Genomic DNA, 20,769 nt, shown 5'->3' with positions numbered 1-20,769 from the left:
TCTGCAGAGCAAGGCTCCGTTTTGTTATTGGCATTATTCTGTTTCTTCTTCTTCTTCTGCCGTTTTTGGCAGTTCTGGCTTAACCGTGCATACGCTTTTTACGAAACTCGGCCATATGCTAGATGGTCATGAAAAACTATCAAGTAATAATTCTCACACTCATTCGTCAAAGGGTGGCGCTATAGCACTCAATTGAAAGTGCCAACTTTGAACAGGTACAACTCATGCCCTGTTCGACCTACAACCATGAAACTTCGATACACACATGCGTCTACTCATGATGAACAACTTTCACACTCTGACTTTTGACCTCTGACATTTAGATCTCCCACCAATTTGAATTATATGAAAAACACTCATTGGCTCATAAAAGCTTAATTGAAAAATGCCCTACAGCTCATTGAAATAAACTCATCAAAGGCACTGCTTACTTAGAGAGATTATTCTTCTAAACAATCATAATTTATTTTTAAGTTGAGGTAAACCTCACACTTGTTCCAAAGGAAATAGTTTTGGTTATATTTACGAGGCCAGGCTCTGCAGAGCAAGGCTCCGTTTTGTTATTGGCATTATTCTGTTTCTTCTTCTTCTTCTGCCATTTTTGGCAGTTCTCGCTTAACGATGCATAAGCAGTGATCTAGAGTAGTTAGCAAAACAGAGGCTTGGTTCATCAGGGACGTAAAGACTTGAGAAAGGCAGCCTATGAATCCGGAGGTCACTGGTTCGATCCCTGTCCCCGACGATGTGTTGAGGTGATCATGATTTGGCATTCTTAGGCTTACGCATATATTTCTTGAGGTTAGGGGTAGGCATAGTTTTACTGAGGTTAGGGTTAGTGTGGGTTTAAAATGCTCATGTTATTTGCATGGTTTTTTTATCTCTCAAGTTCAGTCTTCTATGTTTCTATGGATTATTGTGCATATTACTTATCAGTGCTTCTTTCTTTTTTCTTTCTGCATTCCCTGGCCCCGCTTATCGCAGCTATATTTACAATTAAGATTGGCCTATCTGGCAACAGATAGGGAGATACCATGTCAAGTCACCATACAGGGTTATTAAACGCGATATAAACTGCTAAAAAAAAAGTTCTGAAACTTAACTTTGGTCAATTATATCTCCCCTTTAATAATACCAATTGGTATTGTGTTCGGGCATTCGTGGAATGGGTGATTTTGGCAAATTATTTGGAGGTGCTACCCACACGTTTAGCTGTGTTGCTCATTCCACGAATGCCCGATCCTTACAAGCTGTACCATGTTGTAAAGGTGACTAATCAATGATAAAAATGATATAAAACACAATACCAATTGGTATTATTAAAGGGGAGATATAATTGACCGAAGTTAAAGAGCTGGTGCCATGTTTTTGCACTTTTTCTGTTTTTCATGTGTCTATGAGGTTGATAGAACTTCATTAAGCCCCCCGGTGGTGTTTTATGTCTTCTCTGACTATTTGGAGTTTCTTCCTGGAGGCTGAAACCTTGAGGGTCAAACGTGCCAATAGAGAAACAGCGCTTTAGTGACATCACAAAGCCATACCCTCCCCCTCATTATCATAACACAACAGGTGTGGGCATGAGGAGGAGGAGGGACTAGGACAGGTGGGTGGTGCTAAGGTGGTGGAGGAGGTGCTAAGGTGAGAACCAGGTATACTTAATGAACTGGAGGCGTGTCCACATAAAAACTACATTTTAACACTTACTGTACACTTTTATTATTTTTGAAAAAAAATCCTTACATAATAATAATACCTTATGATCAGGTTTTAGGGTTGAAAAATATCATGGCACCCCATCTTTAAGTTTCCGAACTTTTTTTGAGCAGTTTAGATAGGGGAGTATAACACGTATGAAAAACAAAAAAATGGATTTTAAAGGGACTACACCATGAATTTTTACTTTTTCTTCTTTTTTGTGTGTTTTGGGTCAAAAAAATACCCCAGTTTGAACACTCAGGCTTTCACAGCAAATCTGGGGTTTTCTGTAAATTGGTCTCAAAACAGGCCAAACTGATTTGCACCCTGACCTGACGTCACGTCAGGGTACAATCCCTCCCGTTTTTCAGTTCCAACAAAAAAAACAATTTTTTTTAATATATATATTTATTTCTTTCTTTTTTTTCCCCCACACAGAACCAGGAGATAACATGCATACAAACTGACTCAATAGCGCCTCGTGCCAAACAGGACAATGTGGTATTGCAGGTGAAAGTGCTTTATAAGCCAGAGAGAAGTTGGAATGAGTATATCTGAGGCTTGATTTAGGCTCAAACCTTTTGAAAAACGTTTGAGGGACATAAACAATATGATATTAAATGTTATTATTATTTTTTTAATTCATGGTGTAGATCCTTTAAAATACAAAATTAAAAAAAATGGTATGACCCGCCCACTCTCTCTCTCTCTCTCTCTCTCTCTCTCTCTCTCTCTCTCTCTCTCTCTCTCTCTCTCTCTCTCTCTTAAACCCTTACTTACTTAAACCCTATAGACTTCGTTGACCGGGAACTCCCAGGGTTCTGTACTTGGTCCACTCCTCATGTCTTCTATACTCATCATGTGTAATGAATGTCTGTTTGTTGTTCTTCTGTAGAGATGGACCAGTCTGGTCAGATGGACAGTGATGACGGTGAGAAGTTGAACCAGGAGAACGTGAGCATAAAACAGTCTCTTGTGAAGTGGATTCAGCCCATACGTCAGCGATCAACATCTCCCCTTCCTCTTGGTGACGAGGTGATTATAGTTTTTGATTATTATTTTTTCCATAATTGATAGTCCATCAGTTCAAACATTAGCAGAATATTTAACACAATTAACACAAATGAAACAGACGGGATGCCGATGGCCAAGTGGTTGAGGTGCATATCCCATAGGGCCCTATCCCTTATGCCTAATCTTATTGTCTCCGCCAGGCCGAAAGTCCGTCCATCTGTGAACAGCTAATCTCTGACACCGTTGGCCCGATCGCAGCGAAACTGTGCACACACACTCCCTGGATGCCAATTCAGAACCTCTGCCACCAGGAGGCCGCTTTTTGCAACAAAAAACAATTGGCAGTACTCCTACAGTACAGATTTTGTCCAAACATCACGCAAATCTATCCTGATTGGCTAAGAATGGCTTCCAAAGTGTGCAGGAGTGCTCCGTAGTGAACAAAATGCCTCAAATCATGAACACAGCATGCAATTTCCGTGAAATTTTGCAAGCACATTCCCACTAGGCCGAGGAAGAAATGCCACTTGAATCTTTTTAAATCAGCCAATTAAATCGGCCAAATCAGTTACCTGTAACTGCACCGATCTGTGTAAAAGTTTGTATGTGCAGCACTCCCTAGAGACCAGGGAAAAACCTCTGCCCTGCATTTTTCACATCTGCCTTTTATAGCACCATCAGGAGGCCGACATATGTAAAACACATGTTTGAATATTACTCCTTCAGATTTGCAGGAGTGGTCCGTTTTGAACAAAATGCCGCAAATCATGAACGCAGCGTCTGATTACGGTGAAACTTTGCACGCACATTCGCACTACGTTGAGGAACAAATGCCACCCTTTCAACATTGCCCTATTATAGCGTCAACAGGAGACCAAACATTTATTTTATAATACTCATACAAATGTTGTCCAAACATCACTCAGATCGGTACATATCATCTCTTTAGTCAAGTGATCAAGACGGAGCTGTCCAATCCGTCCGATTTTTCACATTCCAGCCTCATTGGTGAATTCCGCACATTGCTGGCCCACACTAACCTACCTGACCTGGAGGAGACCTGTGCTCCAAGGAGCACTTTTTCTAGTTAGGCATGTTATACTATTTTGAAAAAGTAAAACAACAATCGACATGGTGATTATAGTTTTATTTTATTTATTTTTGTTTTAGTATTTTACATAATAATGTAAAACGTGTATTATAGGATATTTGTCAGGATTAAAACAAATCTGGAAAAAGTATTGTTGAAGAACCTAACCAAACTGCATACCATTAAAAAAGTTATCCACCCACAATATTGCTCATCCTATTTTTGACACTTGTCATTTATGTGAACTTGGTTTTACTGCCAGAGTATAAACAACTAAGTAAGGCCCAGACTGCCAGCGATTTTCTTACCTTTTCAAGTAGTCACAGAATATTTATCTCCAGTATGATCGATCCCCTGATGGTTGCTAATCACGGAGGGTTTCACTGTGCTTCCGCAAAAAAAAAGAAATGTCATCACGACCTCCCGTTCGCTTGTTATACGCCGTTAAAAATAGCATGTTTCGGCAAAAAAACATTACAAAACAAAAACACACAGGAGCCGAGATACAGTATTTTTAAGTAATAAGTTAACCAGGAAGTGAATGGAGCAGTAAATCTTTGGATCACGTTATCTCCTGGTTCTGTGTGAAAAAATAAAGAAATAAAAATCGTCCAAACTCGTTGGCAGGCTGAGCCATAGCAGAATTCGACGAGTGAACCCGTCCATGGCAGGCAACTGTCATACTTCTTCTAAGAAAAAAGATGACAAGCATATTTCAGTTTTGCGCTTGATTTTATAACTGATAACATTTTAGTACAGCTACCTACCTTAGAATTTCATAACAATACATATTTGTAAGCTGTCTTACACGCTGTTCTACACAATTTACATTAAACAGTTTCTGAGTCATTGTTCTCCCATATGGCCTGATCTTATGAATGTCAATTATTGTCAATACCAACACCAGCGTTGCCATATTTTATTGGAGAAACAAGCCCAAAAGAAGTGACTAGGCTGTATGATCACACACACAGGGGGTCCCCAGCAAAATGACTTAATATAGCATCAACCAATAATAATAATAAATATAGCTGCAAGCAGCAATAAGCGGTTTCGAGGGATAGGGCAGAGACAGACAGACAGACAGGCAGACAGACAGTGAGAGAGTGAGAGAGAGGCAGACAGGCAGACACTGACAGAGTGATAGAGAGGCAGACAGGCAGACAGTGACAGAGTGAGAGAAAGGCAGACAGGCAGACAGACAGGCAGACAGTGACAGAGTGAGAGAGAGGCAGACAGGCAGACAGGCAGACAGACAGTGACAGAGTGAGAGAGAGGCAGAAAGGCAGACACACTGGCAGACAGTGACAGAGTGAGAGAGAGGCAGACAGGCAGACAGTGACAGAGTGAGAGAGAGGCAGACAGGCAGACAGTGACAGAGTGAGAGAGAGGTAGACAGTGACAGAGTGAGAGAGAGGCAGACAGTGACAGAGTGAGAGAGAGGCAGACAGGCAGACAGTGACAGAGTGAGAGAGAGGCAGACAGTGACAGAGTGAGAGAGAGGCAGACAGGCAGACAGTGACAGAGTGAGAGAGAGGCAGACAGGCAGACAGTGACAGAGTGAGAGAGAGGCAGACAGGCAGACAGACAGACAGTGACAGAGTGAGAGAGAGGCAGACAGGCAGACAGTGACAGAGTGATAGAGAGACAGACAGGCAGACAGACAGGCAGACAGACAGTGACAGAGTGAGAGAGAGGCAGACAGGCAGACAGGCAGACAGTGACAGAGTGAGAGAGAGGCAGACAGGCAGACAGACAGGCAGACAGTGACAGAGTGAGAGAGAGGCAGAAAGGCAGACAGACAGGCAGACAGTGACAGAGTGAGAGAGAGGCAGACAGGCAGACAGTGACAGAGTGAGAGAGAGGCAGACAGGCAGACAGACAGGCAGACAGACAGTGACAGAGTGAGAGAGAGGCAGACAGTGACAGAGTGAGAGAGAGGCAGACAGGCAGACATTGACAGAGTGAGAGAGAGGCAGACAGGCAGACAGTGACAGAGTGAGAGAGAGAGGCAGACAGGCAGACAGACAGTGACAGAGTGAGAGAGAGGCAGACAGGCAGACAGTGATCAGAGTGAGAGAGAGGCAGACAGGCAGACAGACAGTGACAGAGTGAGAGAGAGGAAGACAGGCAGACAGTGACAGAGTGAGAGAGAGGCAGACAGACAGGCAGACAGTGACAGAGTGAGAGAGAGGCAGACAGGCAGACAGACAGACAGACAGACAGTGACAGAGTGACAGAGAGGCAGACAGGCAGACAGTGACAGAGTGACAGAGAGGCAGACAGGCAGACAGTGACAGAGTGAGAGAGACGCAGACAGGCAGACAGGCAGACAGGCAGACAGACAGACAGACAGTGACAGAGTGAGAGAGAGGCAGACAGGCAGACAGTGACCAGAGTGAGAGAGAGGCAGACAGGCAGACAGTGACAGAGTGAGAGAGAGGAAGACAGGCAGACAGTGACAGAGTGAGAGAGAGGCAGACAGGCAGACAGACAGTGACAGAGTGACAGAGAGGCAGACAGGCAGACAGGCAGACAGTGACAGAGTGACAGAGAGGCAGACAGGCAGACAGTGACAGAGTGAGAAAGAGGCAGACAGGCAGACAGGCAGACAGTGACAGAGTGAGAGGCAGACAGACAGACAGACAGACAGACAGTGACAGAGTGAGAGAGAGGCAGACAGACAGACAGACAGACAGACAGACAGACAGACAGACAGAGAGAAAGTGACAGAGTGAGAGAGACGCAGACAGACAGACAGACAGACAGACAGTGACAGAGTGAGAGAGAGGCAGTGACAGAGTGAGAGAGAGAGGCAGTGACATAGTGAGAAGAAGTGAACATGCATTAATTAACAAAGTCATGATTTTGGTTCAGTAAATTATATTTGGACTGGTTAAATTGGGGTTTGAACCAGGGACCTACAGACTTGCGGTTAGACAGTGTAAAGGATAAGGATAATTCCTTTAACAGGTCCGTTGATGAAAGTCCTTGCGGCCTTGTTTCCAATGAGGGCCTGTGAGCAATTAGGGGTTAAGAGTCTTGCTCAGGGACACATTTCATTTCATCGACACAGTTGCTGGCCTGGCCTGGAATCGTACCTGGGGCAATCAGGGCCTCTGGCTCCGTAGGCGGGCTCACTAACCACTCAGCTATGGCCGCAGTACGGACTGAGCTATTGGATAGACAGGATTCTAACTACTCTAGATCACTGGTTCACATAACATTTACATTTACAACATTTAAGTTTTTTTTTTGTCTCCTCGGAATGGGAACTAGTGAAAATAGTCGATCTACAAGTTCACAATGCGTTGCTATCTAAAAAGGTGTGAGATTGTAGATCGGCTATTTTCACAAGAAAGTATGTCATACATAAAAAACAACTACTCTCAAAAGCATTTCATGTTATTGTTTAAAAATGTCACATGTCTGAATTAACAGGGTCATGTTATGTACAATGCAATTCATATGTAAACTGTGATGAGTGGGATTTGAACTGTGGACCTCCGGTACATGAGGCTAACACTGAACTGATTAAGCTATTCAATTCACAGCCTCAGACAGTGAAAAAGGAGAATCCAACAAAACAAAACAAAAGAGGGAATGAAATACGTCATACATTGAAAATAACTACTCTCAATAAGCGTTTCATTTAACAATTGCAAGTTTATTCATTGATACAGTCATGTCGTGTGCAATGCAATTGAGATGAAGTCTGCATGAGGTGGGATTTGAACAGGCGACCCTGTGGTTTCAAGACAAATGATTAAGCGATCAAGCTATTGGACCAAGAGACCTGAACTGGTGAAAAGGGAATTCACACACGACACACTTTCACGCAAATTGCTCAGAAATCCTGGGTTTAAATGTTTTTCAAACTGCTCAAAATTGCAGACAATCTAAGGGCGGAGCTTACTGGTCAAAGTGATAGATATGTTCCTCATGAGTCAAGGCACATGTGTAAGCAAGTTTCACGGCTGTCGGCCAAACGAGGCATGACTTTTGCCTGTTTAAAGTTTGCATTTTCAAAAAATTGCTATAGCGCCCCCCTTTGACCAATTGGAGTAAGATTGGTTTCAGTGATACTTGGAATGACCCTCTACAATATTGCAAAGTTTCAAACAAATGTGAGTCTGCATGTATGTGTTAGGGGCAGACGAATAATTTTCATAAAACTGCAATATTCATTGGCTCATAAAAGCTTAACGTTTTCACTTATGGAAAATCCGCTTGCTCACGTCTGTCGGTATAGGTCCAAAGTTCATGTGTAAAACGTTTCGTGCGGATTGCTCAAAGATCCCAGAAAGCTATAGATTTTTACTGCTTTTCATATAATTCGAAATGGTGGGAGATCTAAAGGTCAAAGGTCAAAAGTTAGAGTGTGAAAGTTGTTAGGCATGAGGAGACGCATGTGTGTATCGAAGTGTCATGGATGTGGGTCAAACAGGGCATGAGTTGTACCTGTTCAAAGTTGGCATTTTTCAATTGATTGCTACAGCGCCACCCTTTGGCCGATGGTTTTGAGTTTCGGGCCTTTGCCGTTTGGCATAGCCCTCTACCATATTGCCGAGTTTTGTAAAAAGTGACCACGCGGTTAGGCCAGAACTGCCAAAAACGGCGGAAGAATATGGAAAGTGTAGAGACGTAATAAGGCTTCGAGAGCCTGATAGGCCTCGAAACCTTAATAATACTAATAACAATAACAGCACAAAGCCCCTAAAATGACAAAATCCCAGGCCTGTCCTGTAAAGAAAATGATTATTTCAGATTATTACTATTTATTTAACTAGTCTATACCCAGTCGACGCATCCGTGGGGGGATATGCGCACATGATCTGGCAACCCGGGACGCAGTTCGTCCCATAGCTGGGCAGCCCCGTAACCATGGCGACATTCTTTTACACAACAACGCTAATAAACATCTGAGATTTGGTGAAATAAAAAAAACGGGCTTCGCTGTTAGGTGCACATGGTAATGGTCAATGGCTGTGTGCAAATTCAGATTTTTTTTCCCAGCCACTGAGGAGAAACGGGCAGAACAGTTTTTGGCCTCACCACGCACTACAGACAAAAACAAATATTGGTTTCTCAAATTATAGGAGGATGGTTGAGATCTGTAAATTACTTGATAATTCTCTAACAAAAAAAGCTTCAACTTATTACTTTGAAAATAACAATGTGTAGAGATAATCAGTAACAAACAGTGGTGGAAGTAACAAGTAACCATAGCTATTCTGGCCATGACATGATAGGTGAACAAAGATAGGTAAATATTTGCGTGAAGCAATGGTACCTCTCATCATGACTGGAGGGAGGAGACTGAAAACACCTGCTGTAATGTTTCTTCATGGACCGCTTCATATCTTAGATTGGCATGAACACTTTTTGCCCAGCTAACAGCCTATGATATGGGTGCGACCCATTTTGCTCCATTCTGATTCTTGCATTAAAGACTTGGATGTTGGGGTTAGAATCTTTGCATAAAGGCTTAGATGTTGGGGTTAGAGTCTTTGCATAAAGGCTTAGATGTTGGGGTTAGAGTCTTTGCATTAAGGCTTATATGTTGGGGTTAGAGTCTTTGCATTAAGGCTTATATGTTGGGGTTAGAGTCTTTGCATTAAAGGATTGTAGGGCCAACACATGAGAATGCAGAATAACTGTGTTGAGACAGTAAACACAGCAGAATAAATTCATACGGTATTAAAATAATACATTACATAATGTATCAATAATACATTAAATAACACATTCACTTTTCTCCTCTCACCCTGGCAGACTGTTCTCTGGTTTCACCCTGAAATATTGGCTTAATACTGAGTCACTCTGATTTGAACATACCTGCGGCAAATACATATTCTGAAGTATTATTAGCGGTCATTAATGCTTATCTGTGTGGCTTTGTTTAGGCTGAGTGACATTTACTAGTGTGTCAATGTGGTTAATAAGTTAAATGTCCATGATTTAATTTCCTTTTCCTTTTTTTAGGGAACTGGGAATGAGTATACTTATTCCCATGTTGTCTCTGGGACTACATTAAAAGAAGAGAAGATGAGCACTGTAAAGCAAAAAGGATGTCTCACAGCCTCCTCCTCCACAGCTGAAGGAGTGAAGCATAGTGCGATGGAAGACACTTTAGGTCAGAAGATAGAAAAAAGCAGAGTAATGGTGTTCTCTGGAAGAAGGCGAGAGTATATGAGAGGGGTTACACATAGTGAGATGGAAGACACTTCACATGACAAGAAAGTGTTAGATGTAGAAGAAGACAGAACAAGAGTGAAGCATATGGTGTCTTCACAGAGAACACAAGACAGAAAGAGAAGAAGAGAAGAGTTGAAGGAGACTGATCTTCCCTCATCAAACCTCCCTTTGCTTCCCTCTTCAACCTTAGATGAGTTAGATGAGTCTGATACTCCCTCTTCCCAAGATGCTCCACAGGAAGTAATTACACCCAACATGAATCCCTCCGTTGTTATAGTCTCCCCCATGTTGTCTTCCACATCACAACAGTCCTCCCATGATTCCCCAGATAAAATGATGACAGCCTGTGATTTGTCAACCACAGACCAGCCTGTTAAAGAGTCATTTTCCTCTCTACATCCCTCTCTGGAGCTCCAAGATGAAACTGATCTAAGTAGATGCTTCAGTGGTTTGAGGATAGAAGAATCCATCTCTCTGCCTCGTTCTCACAGCTTACCCTCACTGAGCCAAATTCCATGTTTAGAGAACAAGGCAGGTTTCAGAGCAAAGCGCTCCCACAGCTTAAATGATGTTACACTACTGGACAAAACACAGAAGATTACACCTGATATCATTATTGTGGAAAACAAGGAAAGCTACAGGTTCCACTGCACCCAAGCAGGACTGTTCCAATGCAGCGTGACCGGCCTGGTGTTTAAGATGGAGGCAGAGGGTGAAGTGACCTACAGGACAGTCCCCTGGGACCGAAGGCTTCTATCCCAGCTTAGCAAGAGGCCTGCAGGACCACTGTTTGACATCAAAGGTTCTCAGAGGTCTGTGTGTCAGTTACACTTTCCACATTGTGAGATCCTCTCCATGGGTGGAGGCAAATCCTTGTCTGTTGTCCATGTGATGGATGATGATGGCATTGAGCTGATCAAACCCTGTGTGATCACAGAAACTCATGTTATCATAAATGTAACTGGATTATCTTTATTTGGCGTCATCATGGAGATGTTGTTCGGGCCCAGTCCTGTCCAGGCATTGGTGTCACTGTTTTATACACCACCGATTGAAGATGATGATGATCCAAGTTCAATCCTGAATGTGTTGCTGCTGCCTGGGAACGTTGCACGGCATGACGTGCTGAAGGAAAGAAGGCGCATACGAGAGGAAATTTACATTGAAAAGCCTTCCTGTGAACTAATCCCAAACCATGAATACACCCTTACCACTTCCACTCAAGATGTTTCCATCCAAATTGAACCAAATAAGGCAAAATTTAAAGTTGATGAATCCTATCACAATTACATTTCAACATTTGAAGTGACATTAGAGGCAAAGTTTAAGCATATTAAGCTGCTTCTAAGACACAGTAAAACCTCTGACTGTGCATGGGAACGCTGTGTAAAGCTTTCAGCTCCTGCTTTAAGAAAACAACAAGTTCAACGCACACTGACTCTTCCAGCAGAAGACAGGCTGTTTGCTGTGCGGAGCAGCTTCATCAACAATGTTTCAGTTGGCACTCTCAGAATTCTCCATGACAAGCTTTTAGAGAAGAGGGTGATAAACGATGCCGATCAGGATGAGGCCAACGCGATGCAGGTGAAAAATGAAAAGGCACGTTTTGTCATCGATACAGTGAGGAACAAAGGAACTGCTGCGAGTTCAATCATGATATTCATTCTCTGTGATATTGACCCATTCCTCTCTGAACATCTTGGGTTGATGTAAAACTGCACTGATGTACTTAAGGTGGACACACTGAAGTTGGATCATTATATTTAAGTGTTGATACATGATACAGAGCAACTTCAAAGGAAATGAACAATGACAGGTGTAATGCCTTGCTCAAGGACACACATGGAACCACAGTGGCTTTTTCAGGGAAACATGATGTTTTTCAGTACGACCTCAGGACACAAAGATTTGAGAAAATACTTAAAAAAATGTTTTAACTTCAAAACATGAAATGGAATCAGTTTGTTTTCATAGAATCACAGCATCCCTCGTTAAGATTTTAAATTATTTTTGTTATTTTTATCCTTATGAACTGTACTTTTGCTTAGCATACTTAAATGTGTTGGTTTTCCATTGTTTTTTTTTGTTTGTTTTTTTTGCACATGGTGGCACAGTGGTAAAGTCCCTGCCCACCACTGCTGAGGTTGTGGGTTCCAATCCACCACGGTGCATCCGGCTTTGTCGTGCGTCAACACGAACAAAATGGCATTGCTTGTACTCCTACCGGCTGGGGGCGGAGCCTGTCAGCAGGGAGTGTTGGGTTGGACGAAGCTCCACGTCCTCACGGTGGGGGCTACTCACTGGCGTGGTGTTTTTTTTTACGATGACAATTGTACTGTAGCTGCTACATTAATGATTTACTGGCTTTGTTGAGGCCTTTCTATGTGTGACATTGTAACCAAGTGGAACTGATTTTATTGTTACTCTCAAAGAGAATTGTAACGAGAATATTACATAATAATGAAATAATAATACACAAAGGGAATTATTAACATATTTATGGGTCCAATGGTGGTGCAGTAAACAGGGAGTGGCATGTGATTGACAAACATCAGGGCAGAAGAGATTACACTTGTACAGAAGAGATTAAACTCTTTGTTTACGTTTTGATCACAGGGAGTCGCAATATTCTTTTTTGTATTATTTCTTGTTATTTATCCCCTGAAACCTCAACTTGGGGACGGAACGCAGATCTTTTCTTTAATCATTTATTGGCATTGATATACACAGCTAATATACACAGCTAATGTACTAATGTATGTAATGTACTGTGGTGATATCTGTGGTGATTTGAATAGTCGAATTGCAGATCTGGAAGATTATGTTGATGAAGATGATATTCCTCCTAGGACTGCATTGGACACAGGTGTAAATAAACATGGGCAAACCTTCATTGAATTTCTGAAAGATTCTAAATGTTGTGTGCTTAATGGAAGGTTAAACCCAGAAAAAGATAACTTCACGTCTATTTCTACGCGGGGTAAAGCTGTGGTAGACTATATTGTGACCCCACATGCTGATTTAAACTTTAAATTTTGTGTTTACACTCCCTCTGAACTTGTAGAAAAAATTGGCTATGATGCTGTTAAACTGTTGGATGAGCGCAGCAGACTGCCTGATCATTCGGTGCTCTGTGTGCGTTTTCAGGCAGGTGAAATTCATACTCAGAGGACTGTAGACTCGCAGGCGCAGCAGGGTGTAAAAAGATGGAGTAGACGTCTCCCAGGAAACTTTTTGTCTTCTGAGACGTGCCAAAATGCTCTCCTTGAGGTTACAAATCAGCTGCAAATGGTAGCAGAACTCAGGACAATATAGATTTGTGTTATGGACGATTGTGTAATCTTCTGTATGAAGAATTAAATAAACACTGTGCCATTAGAAATAATGATGTTAAGAAGTTTTATAGAACCAAACAACCATATTGGAATAATGAACTGAATGGGTTATGGCTTAATCTGCGCACAGCTGAAAAGGTGTTTTTAAAATGTAAAGATCAGGGTAGGAAGAGGATTCTTCAGGATGAATTTAAAAAATGTCAATTTAATTTTGATAGAAGGCTTAGGTTTGTCAAGAGACGTTTTAAGAGAGGGCAAGCTTTACAGTTAGATCAAGCACAGTTTAATAATCCACAGCTATTTTGGAGAGAAATAAATAGATTGGGTCCCCAAAAGAGCAAGCTGATACCAATGGAGATCCTAATGGAAAATGGTGAATCCTCATTTGAAACCAATCCGATTTTAAAACAGTGGGAGAAAGATTATAGTGGTCTGTATGCTTGCTGTAACCTTCCTCTCTTCAATGAGCAATTTCTAAAAGAAACTTGTAAATTAAAACGTGAACTTGAGGAGGGGGTGTACAATGAGCATACAGCATACCAACATTACACACTAAATAATGATATAACAATACAGGAGGTTCAGGATGCTGTAGACAGAGCCAGATTAAAAAAGGCAGTGGGTGTGGAGGAACTCCCCAATGAGGTGCTTAAATCCCCTCATATGTTGTCTGTACTGCACACACTATGTCAAACTTGTTTCAATACTAGCATCACACCTTCTGTGTGGGACTTATCAATAATTATACCCATTCCAAAATCTCCAAAGGCCGACCCTAGAGTCCCTCTAAATTATAGAGGCATCAGCTTGCTCAGTACAGTTTATAAGCTGTACTCCAGTGTTTTAAATAAGAGACTTACTGATTATCTGGAGTTCAATAATGTGTTGGTGGATGAACAGAACGGTTTTAGAAAAAACAGGGCTTGTATTGATCATATTTTTGTTATTTGTTATTATTTGTTTGTTTTGTTGATTTAAAAAAAGCCTTTGATTGGATCAATAGAGACTTGTTGGAATACAAGTTACTCTGCTCGGGTATTAACGGTACATTGTATAATGCCATCAAAGCTTTATACAAAGCCCCAGTCGCTTGCATGCAGTTAAACGACCTCAGAACCGGCTGGTTTCCCACGCCATTTGGTGTGAAGCAAGGTGATGTGCTCTCACCCACTCTGTTTGCTCTTTATGTAAATGATTTAGCTCAGGAAATCAAGCAGGCCAATTTGGGTCTATCAATTGAAAATATTAATTTGAGTATTCTTTTATATGCTGATGACATTGCTCTGATGGCTGAAAATGTGTCAAATTTACAGATTTTGATATTTTTTTTTTATGATATTGTGGGTCTATGGTGCAGTAAATGGAGACTTACCATTAACAGAGAGAAAACTCAGATTATACATTTTAGAAGGAAAGCTGAACAGCAGAGTAACCATAGTTTTACTTTTGGGTCAATGTCTTTGAGTTATGTTCCCTCATATAAATACTTAGGTTTAGTTTTTCATGAATTTATGAGTTTTTCTGAGGGGAGGAAAGTATTGGCTGACTCAGCAGGTAGAGCATTAGGTGCCATATTAAGTAAAGTGAAACTGTGCCCTGATTTAGGTTTTGCTACATTTACCAAGCTTTTTGACTCTATGGTTTCTTCCATTTTATTTTATGCAGCAGGTGTATGGGGCTTTGAGGAGGCCACCGAAATATTCAGAGTAGAGCTTTAAGGTGTTTTCTCGGGGTGCACAAGTATACCACTAAGTTGGCCATTGAAGGTGACACAGGTTTGGAAAGCTGCCTCACAAGGCAGAGATGTGAAATGATTAGACTGTGGAACCGCCTCACCCAACTGCCAGAAGAGAGGCTTACGAAAAGTATATTTAATTGGAATAGAAGATGTAATCATCCATGGATAAGAGAGGTCTCTTCAATATTTTCACTTTCTGATTTAAATGCATATTTTATGAACAACCTTCATTGTAACATAAATACGGTCAAACACAAATTATCAATGTTACATCAGGAGCAATGGAGGGTGGACATTTGGAAAAAAGCAAAGTTAAGAAATTATGTTCAATATAAAGAGAATTATATCACTGAACCTTACGTTGCATTCAATCTAAAGAGAGGACAGAGGTCTCTCTGTGCCCAGTTAAGATCTGGTGCATTACCTCTGGCAGTTGAGGTGGGTAGATATACTGGCATTCCTGAGGAGCAGCGATTGTGTGTTCTTTGTGACCTGGGAGTTGTGGAGGATGAGCTTCATTTTGTTTTTCACTGTCCACTGTACAATGATGTACGAAACTCTTTATTTGAAAAAATGCAGGATAAGAATCCAGATTTGTTTTGGATGTTTGAATGTTATATGTTAAAGGAGGAGTTCACCCAAAAAATGAAAGCTTCATGGGGTGTGTAATTGATAGAAAATAAGTCATTTTTTGGGTGAACTACTCCTTTAAGTTGGCTATTCAATAAGTTCAGTCAGACAACTCTTAGATTGGATTAGAATATATATTTATTAGCAATATATATTTAGCAAGCTTGAGCATGGTATAGAAACAAGAGGAAGCATAGTTTGGCGTCAGGCCTCTGAATCCATTCATTCCCTGTAAGGATAACATTTTAATGAATGTTACATACCAATTAGCATTTACAGGGAATGAATTAAACCCCCAAGGGGATCTAGAAACAGAGCCTACAGGTGGATGCCGGGGAGGCGGTGGGATGAGACTATTCATGGTCAGCAGCATACGTAGCAAGCAAGGGCAGCAGATCCGGCAGGATCTCGGCAGCAGAAGCAGCGTCGCACGTCAGAGCAGCAGAAGAGCGCAACCAGACTGAACAGGTAGGCAGAGCATTACTTATAACTCACCGACCAGGAGAAGAGTGCATGTGACTTAGTCACCTGATCGGTTAGCCCAATCCCTTGAGTTGCCTGGCCTGAACTAGCTCCGTAAACTGCGCCTCATTTCAGTCAGACAACTCTTAGATTGGATTAGAATATATATTTATTAGCAATATATATTTAGCAAGCTTGAGCATGGTATAGAAACAAGAGGAAGCATAGTTTGGCGTCAGGCCTCTGAATCCATTCATTCCCTGTAAGGATAACATTTTAATGAATGTTACATGCCAATTAGCATTTACAGGGAATGAATTAAACCCCCAAAACAGCAAGAACCCCCAAAACGGCTTGAGAGCACAGGGCCTGACGCCGGACCAACCATCTGTGAGAATGGTGGAGCTCCATGACTTGTTTCTTACTAACATGATAGTGTTCCTCACATTTAATTTTTTAAGTTTAACTTGCAAATGCAGCATGCACCATGTGTTCAACAAGCCTGATGAATCCAGGTACCTGTTGATCCTGAACCCAGGAGTCCTAGACGGTATCCTAACACTACGGTGTCCACTGCTGTGCCGCACCACGAGTAGGATTCGAAAAGGACATTCTATATTTATTTCTTTTTCAAAGAAATCTGCTATATATATATACATATATATATAAATGAGGTCATCCTATGATGAATGATAACTATTGTTTATCATCCATAATAAATAAAGTGTACTGACTATGTGTGTAAAGACGTGCTATCTTTACTTAACATCTGAATCAGTACCCAACGATACCTGAGCGGCAATTACTAATAGACTGAGCTTGATATGATTAGCCTGACTGCATAGTCATAAAAAACCCAATTTTTTTTTAGCGCTACCATAGAAAGCCCAACATTTTTTAGCACCATGACATCACCACTAAACTAAATCCCCAGCAATCCACCCGAGTTGTAATTAAAGCGTCAATAATGCGCAAGCAGCATTTATTGAATTAGCGATAGAACAGCGAGAGCACTCATACTCATGAGCTTTTTGCCTGCAGAATGTCATCCTTATTAACCAATATCTACGTAAGCTCCTGAGGACCCTCGCCCCATAGATTTAAGAGAAGCAGAAGACAAGCAGCGCTGCAGGTGTAGCTACACCAATACGGAGGATGGAGAAAGCCCGCAGCTTGAGCAGATCTCTCGCAGCTTTGCAGTGAACCAGTTCAAGTTTAGGCCTACAGATGGAGAGACAAACACAGTGTTATTGCAATTAGCCCGGCCATCCTATGACCATTTTAACCCATTTTGGGTTCATGTTGCCATTTACCGTATAGCAACATGCATTTTTTATTTTTTGAATAACCATTTGAAAATTTCCAGAACTTACTCAGGATTTAGAAGGCGATTTTAGAATCGGCCTCGGTCTAAATTGGTTAAGCGCCCTGTGGCGCATATTAGCAATTAGCCTCATAGCAGTTGATGCAGAAAGAATACGGTATACAAGCTTAAATTATAGCTTGCAGAGCTTGACGCAGATTATTAGACATGTGAATAATATTAACTAACGCCGATATCCCTCTCCATCCATAGCCTAATAGATTTAGCACGAAATGCCATCTGTTGTAAGTCTGGATCGGCCCAATAGAGCCAGACGCCAGAGGTTGGCAGAATTGATTTAGCAGAGTTTAGCAGCAAGGCTAGGCAGCTCAGTAGATGATGCAGCATAGGTGCCGAGAAGACATTGAGAAGCCCACATCTCAAGCAGCTCTCTCACGCTGCCTTGAGAGCCTTGTGCTAGCCCGCACAGTAGATGATGCAGCATAGTGCTGAGAACATTGAGAAGCCCACATCTCAGCAGCTCTATCACGCTGCCTTGAGAGCTCACAGTGCCGCCAAGAGCGTAGGTAGCTCAACCTGGAATCTAGAACCAGAAGCAGAATTATTCTTGCAATTACCATGATAAGCCACCCTGGATGAGATGACGCCGTTATAGACCGCTGGGACAGGAATTTACTTCCTGAAGCCACTCACATAGCCACGGTGAATCGTGCGTGCTTCACTGTGGATGAGTGGGGACGCATGCTGCACGTCAATGCACGAGTGTGGCCTCAATCCTGACACAGTCAGTCGCACACCGCAAGCTGCTGGTTGCGCTGCAACACTCGTCACCAGTGATGAACACACCGTGATGTGGTGCTAAATATGCCGTGAGCATCCCACTCTGGCGGATACAGCAGCGCCTCTTATACGGGGACAAATACTTCCAGTCACCCAGCTTTTGATAAGCATGAGACAAGCAAAGAGCCCATCAACATAGTGTAACTATTGATAACAGGAGCAGCCAGGATCGGAGTCCCTCTTTTATCAGTCCTGCGAGATATGTCACGGCAAAATATATATATATATATATATATATATATTTTTTTTTTAATTGATGCGCACCAGCCAACATGGACAAATGACTGATATCTTGACTCTACTGAAGCCCCACTATCTATCCTGTTGCAATAACTTAACTTCTGTAATCTTGATGCTCATCACTTGGCCACCAACTTTTCTATATACCATGTACCTCCCACATGGAAGCAAGCATGCAGTGTTTAGCTTGTGCTACGACAATCCAGCGCTATCTACATAAGTAAGCATGCTGAGTTTAGCTTGTGCTACAACCAATTTGATAGCTTTACGCATGGGAAGCAAAACATGCTGTGTTTAGCTTGTGCTACCAACAATCCAAGCTTCCACATGAGAAGCAAACATGCTGATTAGCTTTTGCTACGAACAATCCAAGCTTCCACGTGGGAAGCAAACCATGCTATGCTAGCCTGTGTTACAAACAATCCAGAGCTATCCACGTAGCGAGCATGCTGAGATAGCTTGTGCTAAGACAATTCAAGCTTCCACGTGGGAAGCAAACCATGCTATGCTAGCCTGTGCTACAAACAATCCAGAGCTATCCACGTAGCAAGGCATGCTGAGATAGCTTGTGCTAACAATCAATTTGATAGCTTTACGCATGGGAAGTAAAACATGCTGTGTTTAGCTTGTGCTACCGACCATCCAAGCTTCCACATAAGAAGCAAAACAACTGAATTAGCTTGTGCTACGAACAATCCGAGCTCCCACGTGGGAAGCAAAACATGCTGTGCTAGCCTATGCTACAAACAATCCTGAGCTATCCACATAAGAAGCAACACATGCTGTGATAGCTTGTGCTAAACAATTCGCCTCCACATAGGCAAAACATGCTGTGCTAGCCTGTGCTACAACAATCTAATCTTCCACATAGAAGCAAACATGCTGAGCTAGCCTGTGCTACAAACAATCTAAAGCTTCCACATAAGCAAACATGCTGTGCTACGACAATCTGAAGCTTCTACAAGAAGCAAACGTACCGTGTTAGCCTGTGCTACAACGTCTCTACCATCTCTTATCCAAGTGTATGCAGTAAAATGAGAATCCCTTTAGCTCATCCTGATCCTTAACAAGTGTAATTTAGCAATACAAGAGCATAACAACGGTAGAATGCAACCCATAACGTCTAATCTGCACTGCAAGTTCATTTGATTATTTCATCGTAATATGAAACGGCCTACTTTACCTCCACCACATATTAGAGCAATTGAACTGCTACATGATTTGACACTGACACTGTCACTGTTGAAGACACAAGGCCTGCAAACCTGACTTCCCCAGTATCCAAGGTGAACAGCACTCATCCCCATCGGCATTAGGCATCCCATCACCATGCATTAAGCCGGACATGGAAAAAGAAGCACAAAGCAGAATATCAATAAATGCTGATAAATGACTTTGCGTGATATTGCTTTCAATTGCTAAATGTGAGGTAGATGAATGCAGTATTAATGAGGTAGTGGCCATAGCACTAGTAGTAACTTAGCATGTTCATGATCGGCACGTTTGCAGCAATTTTTAGTACTAGCAGCATTAGTCGATTATAGCAGTGGTAGCAATGTAGTCCACATCATTAGCATAATCATGATTAGCAGACATTTTGCCAGCAATTGCAGAATGAGTAGCATTAATGCAGTAGCCTAGGAATGCAGTCAACATAATTAGCATGATCATCATGATGGCACTAGTATGAGTAGCATGCATTGACTGCAGAAACAATGTCAGCAATTTTAGCCTAATCATGATCAGCAGTCAGTTAGTAGCAGTTGAAGAACGACTAGCATAATCTGAACAGTAGAAGCATGCAGTGAGGAGCTTTAGCATAATGGAGACCATCGTGTTGATGGCAGCAATCTAGTACAATTTAGTACAGCAACTTCAGCACTAACATGAACAATGAGATGATGGCAGCAATTTAGTGCTGCAACTTTAGCATCAACATGAACAGTGAGTTTTCCTACTTTGCAAAGACAGACAGCTACACGAGAGATAACTAATTTCAATGAATTCTAGCAGCATTAACATTTAAACTGCAGTGCAACTACTTCTTGAACACTACTCACAAGTTAGCTTCCCCTCTCTCCTTCGCATGGGTAGAGAAGTGTTCGGTCATCAACTATAAGCCTCAAACAACATCCGGTGGACGAGCTCTTCAGAATAAGAGTACTGTCTAAAGCCACTGAACTATCCATGAATACAATAACTATAA

General features: G+C 41.9%; 2 protein-coding genes across 2 annotated transcripts in view; both read left to right on the top strand.

Moving 5' to 3' along the window:
• The window catches only part of LOC308099403 (uncharacterized protein), a gene marked incomplete at both ends in the record, with an annotated part of 84,808 nt that overhangs the window by 20,602 nt on the left and 43,437 nt on the right, over positions 1 to 20,769 (top strand). The gene's annotated exons all lie outside the window — the stretch shown is intronic.
• On the top strand, positions 2,682 to 12,516 carry LOC308097964 (uncharacterized protein). Its single transcript, XM_080446144.1, has 2 exons — positions 2,682 to 2,727; positions 9,782 to 12,516. The coding sequence occupies exon 2, from the start codon at positions 9,845 to 9,847 to the stop codon at positions 11,705 to 11,707; it is 1,863 nt and encodes a 620-aa protein (XP_080302270.1). The 5' UTR covers positions 2,682 to 2,727; positions 9,782 to 9,844; the 3' UTR covers positions 11,708 to 12,516.

The sequence above is a fragment of the Gymnoscopelus braueri genome, assembly GCF_963280865.1.
Source record: "Gymnoscopelus braueri genome assembly, chromosome: 13".
In the NCBI taxonomy this organism is placed as follows: Eukaryota; Metazoa; Chordata; class Actinopteri; order Myctophiformes; family Myctophidae; genus Gymnoscopelus; species Gymnoscopelus braueri.
This window is presented reverse-complemented; position numbering and strand designations above follow the sequence as displayed.

Coding starts and splice junctions, on each gene's coding strand:
- LOC308097964 (XM_080446144.1), top strand. CDS start 9,845: ATGAGCACTGTAAAGCAAAAAGGATGTCTCACAGCCTCCTCCTCCACA.